The sequence below is a fragment of the Lycorma delicatula genome, chromosome 8 (assembly GCF_047948215.1).
Source record: "Lycorma delicatula isolate Av1 chromosome 8, ASM4794821v1, whole genome shotgun sequence".
NCBI lineage: Eukaryota > Metazoa > Arthropoda > Insecta > Hemiptera > Fulgoridae > Lycorma > Lycorma delicatula.
Window position 1 is genome coordinate 54212749 of NC_134462.1, and position 12009 is coordinate 54224757.

Here is a 12009-nt window from a genome sequence, read left to right on the forward strand (position 1 = left end):
TGAAACCAATAAATCCAAGCACGAAGTTTCCTCATAGAGACCTATCTTTATTGTCTATTCTTTCTAAGATCCTTGAGAAGCTCTTCCTTCGGAAACTGTGGGTATTGATTAGCAAAGACGTTATCCCCAACTACCAGTTTCAGAAGTGGCCATTCAACCATATTTATCAAACACAAAATTATTAGTGCTATCAGCAGACGTTTGGAAAGGAAGTAATATTATTCAGCAGCATTTTTGGATGTGCAGAAGGTCTTAGGTTTGGTTACCTTCTTCTTTACAAAAAGTCGAGCCTGCCTCAACCGTTTTATTCAGTATTACATAGCCGTTATCATTAGCCGTTTTAGTATCATATATCAGTATACCTGGATGGTCACTTTTCACAAGTTAGATATAATCAGGAGTTGTCTAACTTTATTGACACACGTTCAATAGTTCCACAAGGTTCAATTTTGGATCTGATTTTATACTTGATCTTTACTGTAGATCTTACCAGACCGGACTATGTCACAGTTGCATCGTTTGCGGATGATACGGTTATCTTGGCGGTTGACGATGGCGTCATCGTCAACCGAGATTAAAGCTGCGTAGCTTTAATCTCGGATAGAGTGCATTCTGCGTTAGATCTTATCAACGTGAGGCTATGTAAATGGAAGATAAGAGTAATTCCGGCTAAGTTAAATCAGGTGGCGTTTACAATGAGGAGAGGAGACTCCCTCAAGTTCAACTGATAACGTTTATATCCCATATGCAAACATGTATGGTATCTAGGTTTACATCTGAACCGTCGTATGACGTAGAGTAAAAGAAAAAAGAAGCAACTAAACATTAGGTGCTAGATGACGATTAGAATTTTAACTCTCTAAACTGGGATGATAACTTGATAATTATGCTTGAATGTCTAGTTTCTGTTGAATATTATTGATTATGCTATGTTTTTATTATTATATTATTAAATTTTGTTTGAATATAGTTAAGAACAAATAAGAATGAGAACAAATAAGGTGAGAATTCTGCAATCGATTGTAATTATTCGACTTTGCATTGATGTAATGAGGACTAGTATAGAGTTCTGTTAAGTTCTACAATCCCAATAATTTTGTATTCATGGATTGTAATTATTCAACTTTAGATCGTTATACTTTGAGGACTGTTTATTATGCTTTGTTCAGTTTTGTATCTCATTTTTTCGTTATTTTTGGTTTTTTTAAAATTTATTCTCTTAGATATTTTTGAATTGTTATAATCTCATTATGTATTGTTCCAGAGAAGTAATTCACACTATTGTTATTTGTATTTTTCGAGGAGTATCTCTGGATATTACTCCTTCACGTAATTATTTCCTATACGATTTACTTATGGTTTCATTATGAGAATGCAATTGTAAATAAAGCGTTGCAGCATAAAAAAAATTGAGGTTACAACGAATGAATAACTTTCAGATTTTTTGGTAAATCATTATTTTATTCTTAGGGTGTCGCTCGCTTTCCTTAATTCAACAAATAAAATTAAAGAATCTTTCATCTCTAATCCATTTCACTCACGTTTAGAACTGATGTAAACAAATCATTCCAACGCAAGACTGTTGGAAAAAGCAATTCATACTTAGGCCAAAGATTTCTGTATATGTCGTTTGTGTTGTTATATAACCAGGGGTCAGTATTTATTAATATATTATCGCTTGAGTTAATTTAATTATGCGTATTTTTAATGTATGATAAATTGTTCTTAATGGTTATAAAAAAAAAAAATAACTTAAACTCCTGTAATACAAGGTAATATTTTATAGTTAAGAAATTATCATAGTAAGCTAATTTCAGTATTAATTTATTTATAACTGTTCTTTTTTTTAATCGGTGCTGTTTTAGGATGGGATCTGTTTGGTGTAAACCTGGTGAAATGCGGCAACAATGTAGCCCTAAATTGAATATACACTCTCTATTAGCTAGATTCTCATCCCAGGTAATTAAAATTAAATTAAGTAACTTATGAAAGCATATCTAATAAACGAATTTTATAGCTTATACTATAAACGTAATAACTCGTTTAACTTATATATAGACTAAATATTGTCTTTCTCAGAAAAAAATATAGTGAAAAAGAAACAATTTATCTTTTATTTCTAAGTAAAGCGTAATGTACATTTAAGAACCTATTTTACTTTATTTTATATTATATAAATTTATTTTTATATTATCTTTTTCATAAATAGTACGTTACTGACACATTATATATAACACATTAATTTGATGTAAAATACTGTATAGTGATAATTTACCAAAATCATTGGTGTGTAGAAAGTCATTAAGTTGTAACATAATTTAAAGTTAGCAAGCTTATACTAAAGTTAAATTTGTTACAGAAGATCAATAAGAGTTTACTTCAATCACCTGTAATGTAATGTAATGAAAAACAAAATACTGCAACTTGAAAATCCTTTTACTATCAAAATTTTAAAATAACACAGAGAAATATAAATAAAATATAAAGAAACTAGTTAATCTATTGGTCATTTATAATTACGGTTGAATTTTGATGAATCAAATAAACAGTGGAATTATATTTTCTTGGTACGCCGGAAATAATAAATAAATAATTTTATGTCCAGTTGCATAAAGAAAAAATACGTTAAACTATATATATATATATATATATTGATTTATTTATAATATAAAACTTCGAAAGTACAGAAAGTATAAACATTTTTTTTATACTGGAAAATTATTAAAAAAATATCTAATAAATATGACTTCTTTGCATATGATAGGAATATACATTTTCTTACCAGGCAGTACTTTTACCAAAAAAAAATGTTAATAAAAACCATTTTATTTTGTAAGAATTCGGTACTACAAAGAAAATAATCTTATTACAACGTAAAATAAGACATTACTTGGTAATGGTGAAGTATAAATTTTTCAGATAAATATGTATATGTATATATATATATAATCGTATATATACAGAGTGTCCCATCAAGAGGTATACGCTTTTGATTCAGTATCACTCGCCGATTTTATTGAAACTTTACAGACCTTTTAAAGAAACTTCTAAAATTGTTCTGTGAAAATTTCAATCTTCTAGAATTTATAGAAACAAAATTAGAATTTATAATTAGAACTAGAGTAATTGAAAACAGTCAGATAATTTAGTGATGATTACGACTAGCTATTAACTTGTTTTATTAAATTTGAACAGCTGTTCAACAACATCATCTGTTTTTAATCACTTTTAGAAAAACATCTCTCTTTTTCTGTTTAGCTTCCGGAACCACCGTAAGGTGGTTCAGAGGATGAATGAGGATGATATGTATGAATGTAAATGAAATGCAGTTTTTTAGAGTCTCTGATCGACCAATCATGAGAAGTGTGGTTATTTGAAACCCAGCCACCAAAGAACATCGGTATCTCCAGTGTAGCATTAAAACATCTGTTTGAGTACTATTCTAATTTGTTCTAGTATTCAACATCTGTTTTAGAACAACATCTGTTTTTAATCGGATTTACCAGCTATTTTGTAATTAATAATTTGTAAGTTAAAATTTTCGAACATTCATTAAAAGATTAAAGTTTAAATAGAATCGGTGGTAGAATGGGGGAGTGATACTAAATCAAAAGCGTATACCTCTCCGTGGGACACACATACAGACATGCAAGCGCGCGTGCGTGTATGAATAAAATTTCCTTACCAAATTAAAAGAAAAGAACGAATAGCCAGATTTTTTTGAAACGAGTAGTAGAATGTTATTGTGTTAGTCGTTAATTCGCTAAAGATCGACCACGAGCTGAGAGGACTTGACCCTCTATTTTTCTATGCGGTGCTAAAAGATTGGATTTCTGAAAACTTTAATTGAGAACCATGTTTTTCAATGCCATATATTGACAATAAATACTTATATTACTTTGTAATGTTTACAATATCTTTTTACGAGTTCAAGAAAATATTTTGTATGCATTTTCTTGCTAATAAATTTGCAATTTTTATATCAATTTGAAATTCTATCTGTGAACGGAATAAGTTGAATTTACTTTTTTCATAATGATTTTTTTTTAATTTTCATACCTTTTCCGAGTATAAAATGGAAGTATAAATAAAATTTAAATATAAATTAAAAGAAAGAAAAATGAAATCCCGTTATCTAAGGAATGATTTAAAGAAAAATTCCAAAATATATTTTTCATACAATTTTGTAGTTCGCATTTCAAGGAAGATTCTTATATTAATGAATATTGTTTGTTTTTTTGGTGCTATGCGTTACCTATATTTTATGTAAATGTTGCATACAAAATCTATTAATTATTTTGAAATATTGTTACGGACTTTTGCCAACCTTGTGGAAATAATTATATTATAATTCTATATGGTTCAATAAATTTATTTAACAAGTAGTAGTAATTAGGATAGATTGTTTTTTAAATATTACGCTTTATACAAAAATTAAATTTATTAAAAGTTTAAGTATTACTTAATCAAATTTTGACGTAATTAAGTAAATTATCTATATTCTTGTAATGCAATTTGAATTTTGTTGAAAATAAAAGAAAATGTAAATTATTATTGAAAATATACAAATTTCTACTAAATAATTCAACCGTGTACTATGTAAAATTGATTATTTTTATAACCAGAGGAAACAATATTTTAAATATTTTATTTATGACTATTTAAATTTAAACTAAGTGTAGAATAGTGTAATACTTTTGATAACAGAGTTAGTTGCCAGTTTTACCAACACAACAGTGGCTCTTTCAATTTGCTTAGCTTCTGTTATAAAGTTCAATAGAGTACTCGTACAACAGCTGAATTATTCGTAATGCACATCACGTTTCTCTCTAATCACGATCTATACATGTCCGACACTGTGATTCAATATATCTCACTACTCTTACAAACGACTTACTACTGTTCACCAATATAAGCTACGTAGTAAACTTAACGCATTATTACAATGAAACAATGTTATTTACCATCATAATATATTTTACGTAAATCATAAGCAACATTTTTTTTTTGTAGGTAATTTTAATTTTTTTTTTCAGTATAATTTATATGTATAATTATAATAATTTTAATTTTATTAATATTAATTTAAAAAATCTTTCACTTAATATATTTTCCATTTCTTTAATGATTTGTGTTCGACTTCAGTTAATATAGTGTACATATAATACAACAAAAAACAGATACGTTACAAAAAATCCAATGAATAGAAATTTGCTAATAAAAAAAATCAGAATTTGCAAAAATTATCACTGCCCAACAAAAGTTTTTTTTGAATGTTTGTTCACTTCACGAGTAAAATCTTACTAATTTTAGGTTGACAAAAACGAATATGACAAAGAAAAAAATTTTATTAGCTCTAGTTTCTGCGATATACAATAGTTGGAAGTATTTTATTTTAACGGATTAAGAAAAAACGATACATTTTAATTACATATTCCAATAACGTAGAAAGTCCATTTGACATTTTTTTAATGACAGTTACATTCTAAGAGTTCTTAATTGATGGAAGAATACCTGGCAGCTGGTTGGGTCTGAATCATGTGGTGGCTTCATGAGATCGTTGTCTTTTGGCTTTCCTCTTGTAAATGGGTTCCGGAGCATCCCTACACACAGACCAGCAGTAATCCAAAAGCATTGCTTCATTCCAATATCTTTGTTTCATTACAGAAATATTCTGATGGAATCTTTCTCCATGTTCATCACTGACAACTCCATAACTAGGGGGAAAAACGTCCAGGTGTGAGTGGAGAAAATGGATTTTAAGGGACATTTTGGATCCGAGTTGATGATATTTTTGCAGAAGTACTATCACCAACTGACTGTAGTTTTCATCCCTTTTGTTTCCTAAAAATCTATGAATTAAGCTTCAGTCAAAATTCGGTCAAACGCAAGATCTTTACAAGTTGTCGAATTTGTGGCCCAACAAGAATACCTTCCTTAACTTTTGCAACACTTAATATAAGAAATTTGTTTCCTAAGTACTTAAAGGCCTGTCCTTCTCGGTTCATACTTTTGACAAAACTTTTCATCGAAACCATTTTTATATGAAGAGGTGAAAGAAGAACTTCTTTTGGGTTGACGAGAGGCTCGGCATTGACATTTTTCTCGCTAGAGTTAAGAGTTCTTGCAAGCGAATCTGCTTGAATATAACGTGATTTCTTATACCTACTGTCCCACATACATAAAAAGGAGCAGTATTTAGTGTGTACCCCAGTTGCATTTCTAAGAGTACAGCGATGACTTTTAGATCGCCACAGATTTTCCACTTTTCAGCGTATTTGATTGAGTGTAGGAGGATTTCCATGTTTGCATAAGTCTCCTTCATGTGAACTGTATGACCAACAGGAATAGAAGGTTGCTTTTGTGAAGTAATGTCGCTTTCAAACTAAGCTTGGAGGAGTCTACGAATAGCCTGCAATCAGTTGGATCATGATTCAAATTCAAACATTTTATCAGGCCATTAACGTCGCAGCAAACAAGATTGTTTTTCATCTCAAAAAAAGAAAGCAGTTTCCTATGACGATGTCTGTAACGATGACTGAGACCCTGACATCACGCTGGAGAAAAGTTCATTGCCGTAGTCTTGACCCTAGAAGTTATGCCTTCTCCTTTGACAAATCAAGATCTCGAATGAGATCACTCAATTCCGCTTGACTCACTCTGTGCGGTTTATCATCTTTTTCGTCAAAATCAGAGTCATGGGATGGGGAAGGCTTGTTGGGTTCTTCTTCTTCCATACTGTCTTCATCTTCTACTTCAAGCTCATAATTTTGGGGTGGAGTAGGAACTGGTAAACTATCTGAATGTGGAATAAGTCGAATAGCAGATGGAAGATTAGTATATTGAACTGTACCTTTTTCTTCATTGACAATCCTGCCTTTACAGGTGGAATCAAGCAAAAATAACTGTGTTATCTGTATGGTTTGTAAGCTCCCGCCAAACCATAGGCACAACAAAAGCCATAGATCGTTTTTTATTTTTCAGTCATTCTCGTAGTATAACTGAACAAGAGTTGCAACATATATGTGGAGCCCATTATTTATTCTGGTCCCCTAGCTTCATACTAAAATAATGCTGATAGTCAGTCTTCACAAGAGGCGTCAGATTGCGTTTTTGTGAAGAAAATTTTATTTCACCAAAAATGTAACAAAAATTATCGACTGAATTTACACATTTTTGTGGCATTTTGATTTAACGAATTGTTCACTTCAAAAGCATTCGAAAACCTGAATTCTGCACTAATTACAATACAAACAATATGAAACTCACAGTCACAGCAACAGTGATAATGTTTATAAACTAAAAACAGCTGGAGAACGTTGTGTTTTGTCATTTAACAGGTATGACAACTCCAAAAACAAAATTATCCCCAAACTAAAAATGTAGTTCGGGTAAAAAATGACATTGTATCTTCAAATCAAGAGCTAATGGGTCATTTTTATGGTGATTTTTGAATTCAGTAGATGGAAATACATGAGAATAAGCTATTTTTGAGCCCGAAATATTTTCAATTTTGGGCAGTTATCTGAAATAATAAAATTTACCACCCTACTGTTTTATAAAACAGATCACTTAAAATACTTATTAAAAGAGACTTATACTGAAAGACTTAAAAAATGCATATTGAAAAAAAGATTCAGTAAAGTTACCGGGTGATATGGTATTTTAAACATCGTTTAAAAAATTAGATTTAATACAATAAAACTTAGTGCCAGTCAAAATCGAATGTACCTTTAAAATACTACTTAAAAAAATTTGTAATCGTACTTCTTTATTGATTTTCGTTTAAGAGCTGCAAGATAACATCATTTTAAACAAAAGATCTGCGTAGAATCGCGATATTTTTGTTGCTCCCACAAATCTATAAGCGATATACAAACATTCATGAGCTTTTTTCGTGTGATCGCCCTGAATGCAAGTCGTTATTACATCATATTTTATGCTTTAACAATTAATGTGTTTCCTTAAATCTTTTCAAAAAGTTGTTTCCTCCGACCAATTTTTTTTTCTAGCTCTGCCGGATCAGGGTGTGTGCGTATAAACAAATGCAAATACCGCTACCGGCTTGACAGGCCTTATGTAGCTGCAAATGTGTGCAATTTAAGTGTAGATGTACCGGTAAACATATAATCTGGGATAGATTCAGGTCGACCGCTCCTGAGATGTGTGGTTAATTGAAACTCAATCACCAAAGAACACCGGTATCCACAATCTAGCATTCAAATAGATATAAAAGCAACTGCTTTACAAGGACTTGAACTTTAGAAAAAAGTAAGTTAATAATTACTTTTAGTCAAAAAGTAATTTTATAATTACTCTAACACATCCTAAGTATGGTTTGTGCTATACGAATATATGAATTGCAAAACACTCTTAAAAATCCATTAAAGTCAAAGATCGATAAAAGACATGCTCTATTGAAACAAAGATTTATTTGAATAGCATTATACGTTTTTTAAATAGTGTATTAATTTTATTTAAATTGCGTAGTGCGGGTGTACGGAGTTCGGATTATTAGATACGTGGAACATCGGCGTTCGAATAATCGGCGTTTAGCTGTAGTATTAGCTCTAGTAAATCGGCGTTTAGCCCTAATAAGTAGTTTGTAAATTTATTCTAATGCTCCCGAGTCCAAAAGATCTATTTTTGTAAGACAGACGTTTGTGCCTATTTAACTATATATGTATATTTGTGTGGCCTGTATTTGGTTTTATAACGCTGGACCCCGACAACCGATTTTCATCAAACATAGTAGACAGGTACCTTCTTCGGGAGAGGGGGGAAAGAATGTATTAATTTTTTGAAAAAATTGAAAAAAGGGGTGGGGTTGTTTTGACCGAAATGGATTTTCAAATCTTTACTGGGGGCATTTCAGCACTAACGTTTTCTTTCAAAAGTTGAAGTAAAATTAACAAAACTTTTTATTTAATATTCATCTTCCTTTCCCAAAAAATGGCTATATTTATATATTTCTTTAGCTATATATTTCTTCAGTAAAGGAGTTAATGGGAGTTTTTTACATCTACATTTTCTACATCAGAAGGTCTTCAAAACACTAAAAAAAATTACTTGCACATCCCATCCTATTCTGTGGTAACAAAAAATATTTTTTTAATTTTAAGAAATCTTGTTAATTTAAAAAAAATTAAATCCATTTCGCAAATTACCCACTGCATTAAAAACGTATAAATCTTTACTTTTTTGATACCTTTCTTTTTAGTATTTCTAAAAAATAACAACCAAAAATTTTCACCTCCTTTCAAGAAAATGTTTATTTTCTTACTTTTTTATTTAGAATTATAACTGTATCTTTTTATTTTTTTAAACGATTGAAAAGGATTATTTTTTTAAATTTTTTATTCCCACTTTTAATTATTTATTTTCTTAAAAATTAATTTTACCCGAATTATGGCAGCCCCCAAAATGAATTTTTTTATCCTTTAGCTTCTTTCAAGCTAAAAAGTACCGGCATTTTTGTTGAGGTGACTAATATTTTTAAAAGTCCATTTTTTAACCGGTAGTTAAGAAAAAAATTGTACTCTGTAGTTGTTATGTTCAGTATCAGCTCCTTAGTTATTTATGTTTTTATGTATTGTACCCTCATTATTACAGTTTTATGTGTAATATTTTAGAATTTATTACTCCATTAGTAGTGCAGTAGGATAATATAACATTTATATAATATAGTTTTTAAAGCTTTATGGATAATCTCCACTAGAAATTATTTTATTTTTTGGTTTACTGTGGAAGTTGCAGCGCAAAGAAGTAATTTTTAACGTACAAGGAAAGTTATCAACCGTAAGGAAAATTCTAGCTGTACAATATCTTGCCTACTGCACATAAACAAGTCTCTTTCTTTTCTAAACGTGTTTTTCCTTATAATGTTAAAAGAGCACACGTAACCGGTAAGGGATCAAAAATTCGTATTTTTGAATCTTTTCTCAGTTTATTTTTCAATATTTTCTGAGTCATTTGATATAAAATTCATAACTGTATGTTAACAAATAGATTTTTATGATGTTTTAAAAAACATTGCGTCACAGCTGTTTTGCAAACAACGATAGTCAAATTTGCTCATAAAACTGGCAAATTTACCAGTAGAAACCAGTGTCAGGCAATAATGCTAATATTTCAAAGTTTATCTAATGAAGAATTGTTGAAAAAATGTTTCCAAGGACAGACGTGGAACTCCAAGTCTCAGCCAAAAATATTTTTGTAGGAATAGAAACACTTGAGTTTGAAGTACACGATGCAGTGTCAACATTTAATAATGAAAACATTAGCAAGTGTGAAGTTCTGGAATTGGAATCAATCCAGTTCTTAATACGAAAAAATTTTTTTTAAATTGATGGAGAACGGGTAACCGAGGCGGAGAAAACAGTTCAAGAAATACAGAAAAAGGCAAGACAGACAATCAGAAATAAAAAAGCTAAAGCTAGAAGGTCAGGAAGGTAACACTGATGACCCGTTTTATGAAGCAGGGCAGTTTTAAAACGGGATTACAGAGAATGGGAGACTGACTGAAGCATGGTTGGTTGATTGGGAGGGGGGAAGGACAGCCTCCTGCTCAGCTGCCGTTAGTCCGTTCTTGCACGGGTAGGCGGCAGTGAGGAGGCACGAGGACTCCCAACCACCCCGGATCAAAAAAAAAAAAAAAAAAAAAAAAAAAAAATTAAGAAAAGACCGAGTCCCGGTGGATGGGGTGGGGTCCCGGGGGAACGGCATTGCCGGGCCCGGTTTTCCCTGCCTCTGAAGTTAGGACACACCCCTGGACTGAGTCATGCTTGACTGCAGATCCGATCCCGGGTGCAGGGGGAAAAAAGAAAAGAAGAAAAGTTTTAAGACAGGTAACTGGAAAAAACTTGTTTTTGTAATTTTTAAATCATATTTTTCTATATCTCAAGCCTCAAATTCTCTTAAATCTTCTTTCTTAGATCTTCTATTTTACATCTTCTCTCAAATTATCTTAAGAACCACTGAATATAACTTCAATTTTTTTGTCATTATTCTATACACATATGTTTTTTTCAATACATCTAGAATTATAAAATATAAGAACAATCATCCGTTAAAAAAACAATTCCTAAAAAAATTGAAAAAATAAAATTATTAGTATTATTAATTTACATTTCATGAAAAAAGTGGTTTATAGTTATAATTCTACATGCATCTAATCTACTTAGAATGCCAAGTATCCAGAAAATATTTGAAGCCTGTAGCATTAATAGTTCCTGAGATAATGGGTCTTCAATATAGCTAATTAACATAGCAAAAGATAGGTGGTTACGAATGCCCTTGATACGTTGGTCAGTTATAAATGGACACTTGTGCCTTTAACGGTTTACAGTTTTTTAAAATCGTAGTAAAAATAATGGTTATGCACAATACTGATTTCAATACCTTTGCTTTTGTTGATATTTGGCGTATTGATGAGTGTATAAAGGTTTTAAATAAAACTTGTAGAGAAATTTTACTTGTAGAGTAAAATGAAGTGAATAAAGTCTACAGAAACTAAATACAAACGTAACAATTTCGAAGTTTATTAAAAACAAAATATATTAAAATGTGACAGGTTTAAATAGATATTAAACAAACAAATATTTTAAACATTAAAAAACAAAAGAATAAAATATTCTAGAAAAATAACAAATACAGAAACAAACAATAAAACCAAGTTAAAAAAAAAATTAAATAAACTGCTGAAAATGTTTCACGCCCCAATGGATGCAACACTGTGCCCAAAGATTAATGTTTTTTCTGACTTTCCGTATTTCAACAGGGTTGTTTTTAATTAGTTATATGGTACTGAAAATTCTAACAATTTTCTGATATTATAATTTTGTTCATATACTAAAGTTTTCAAGTGGCCTCACAGGTATAGTCCAGAGATGTTGTCAGGCGACCTGAGAGGCCAGTTGATAGGTCCACCACATCCAGTACACTTATTACATTTATGTTTTAACTGCTAGGTTAGAAAGGTGTAGAGTTGTACCATTATACAGGAAAATC

General features: G+C 30.6%; 1 protein-coding gene across 1 annotated transcript in view; it reads left to right on the forward strand.

Annotated features, from left to right (window-relative positions):
* The window catches only part of LOC142329454 (uncharacterized), a 144002-nt gene that overhangs the window by 37888 nt on the left and 94105 nt on the right, over positions 1-12009 (forward strand). The window contains exon 2 of the mRNA XM_075374102.1: positions 1866-1959. Within this exon, the coding sequence (XP_075230217.1) occupies positions 1867-1959 (93 nt within the window). The 5' untranslated portion in view covers position 1866. The remainder of the gene's footprint in view (positions 1-1865; positions 1960-12009) is intronic.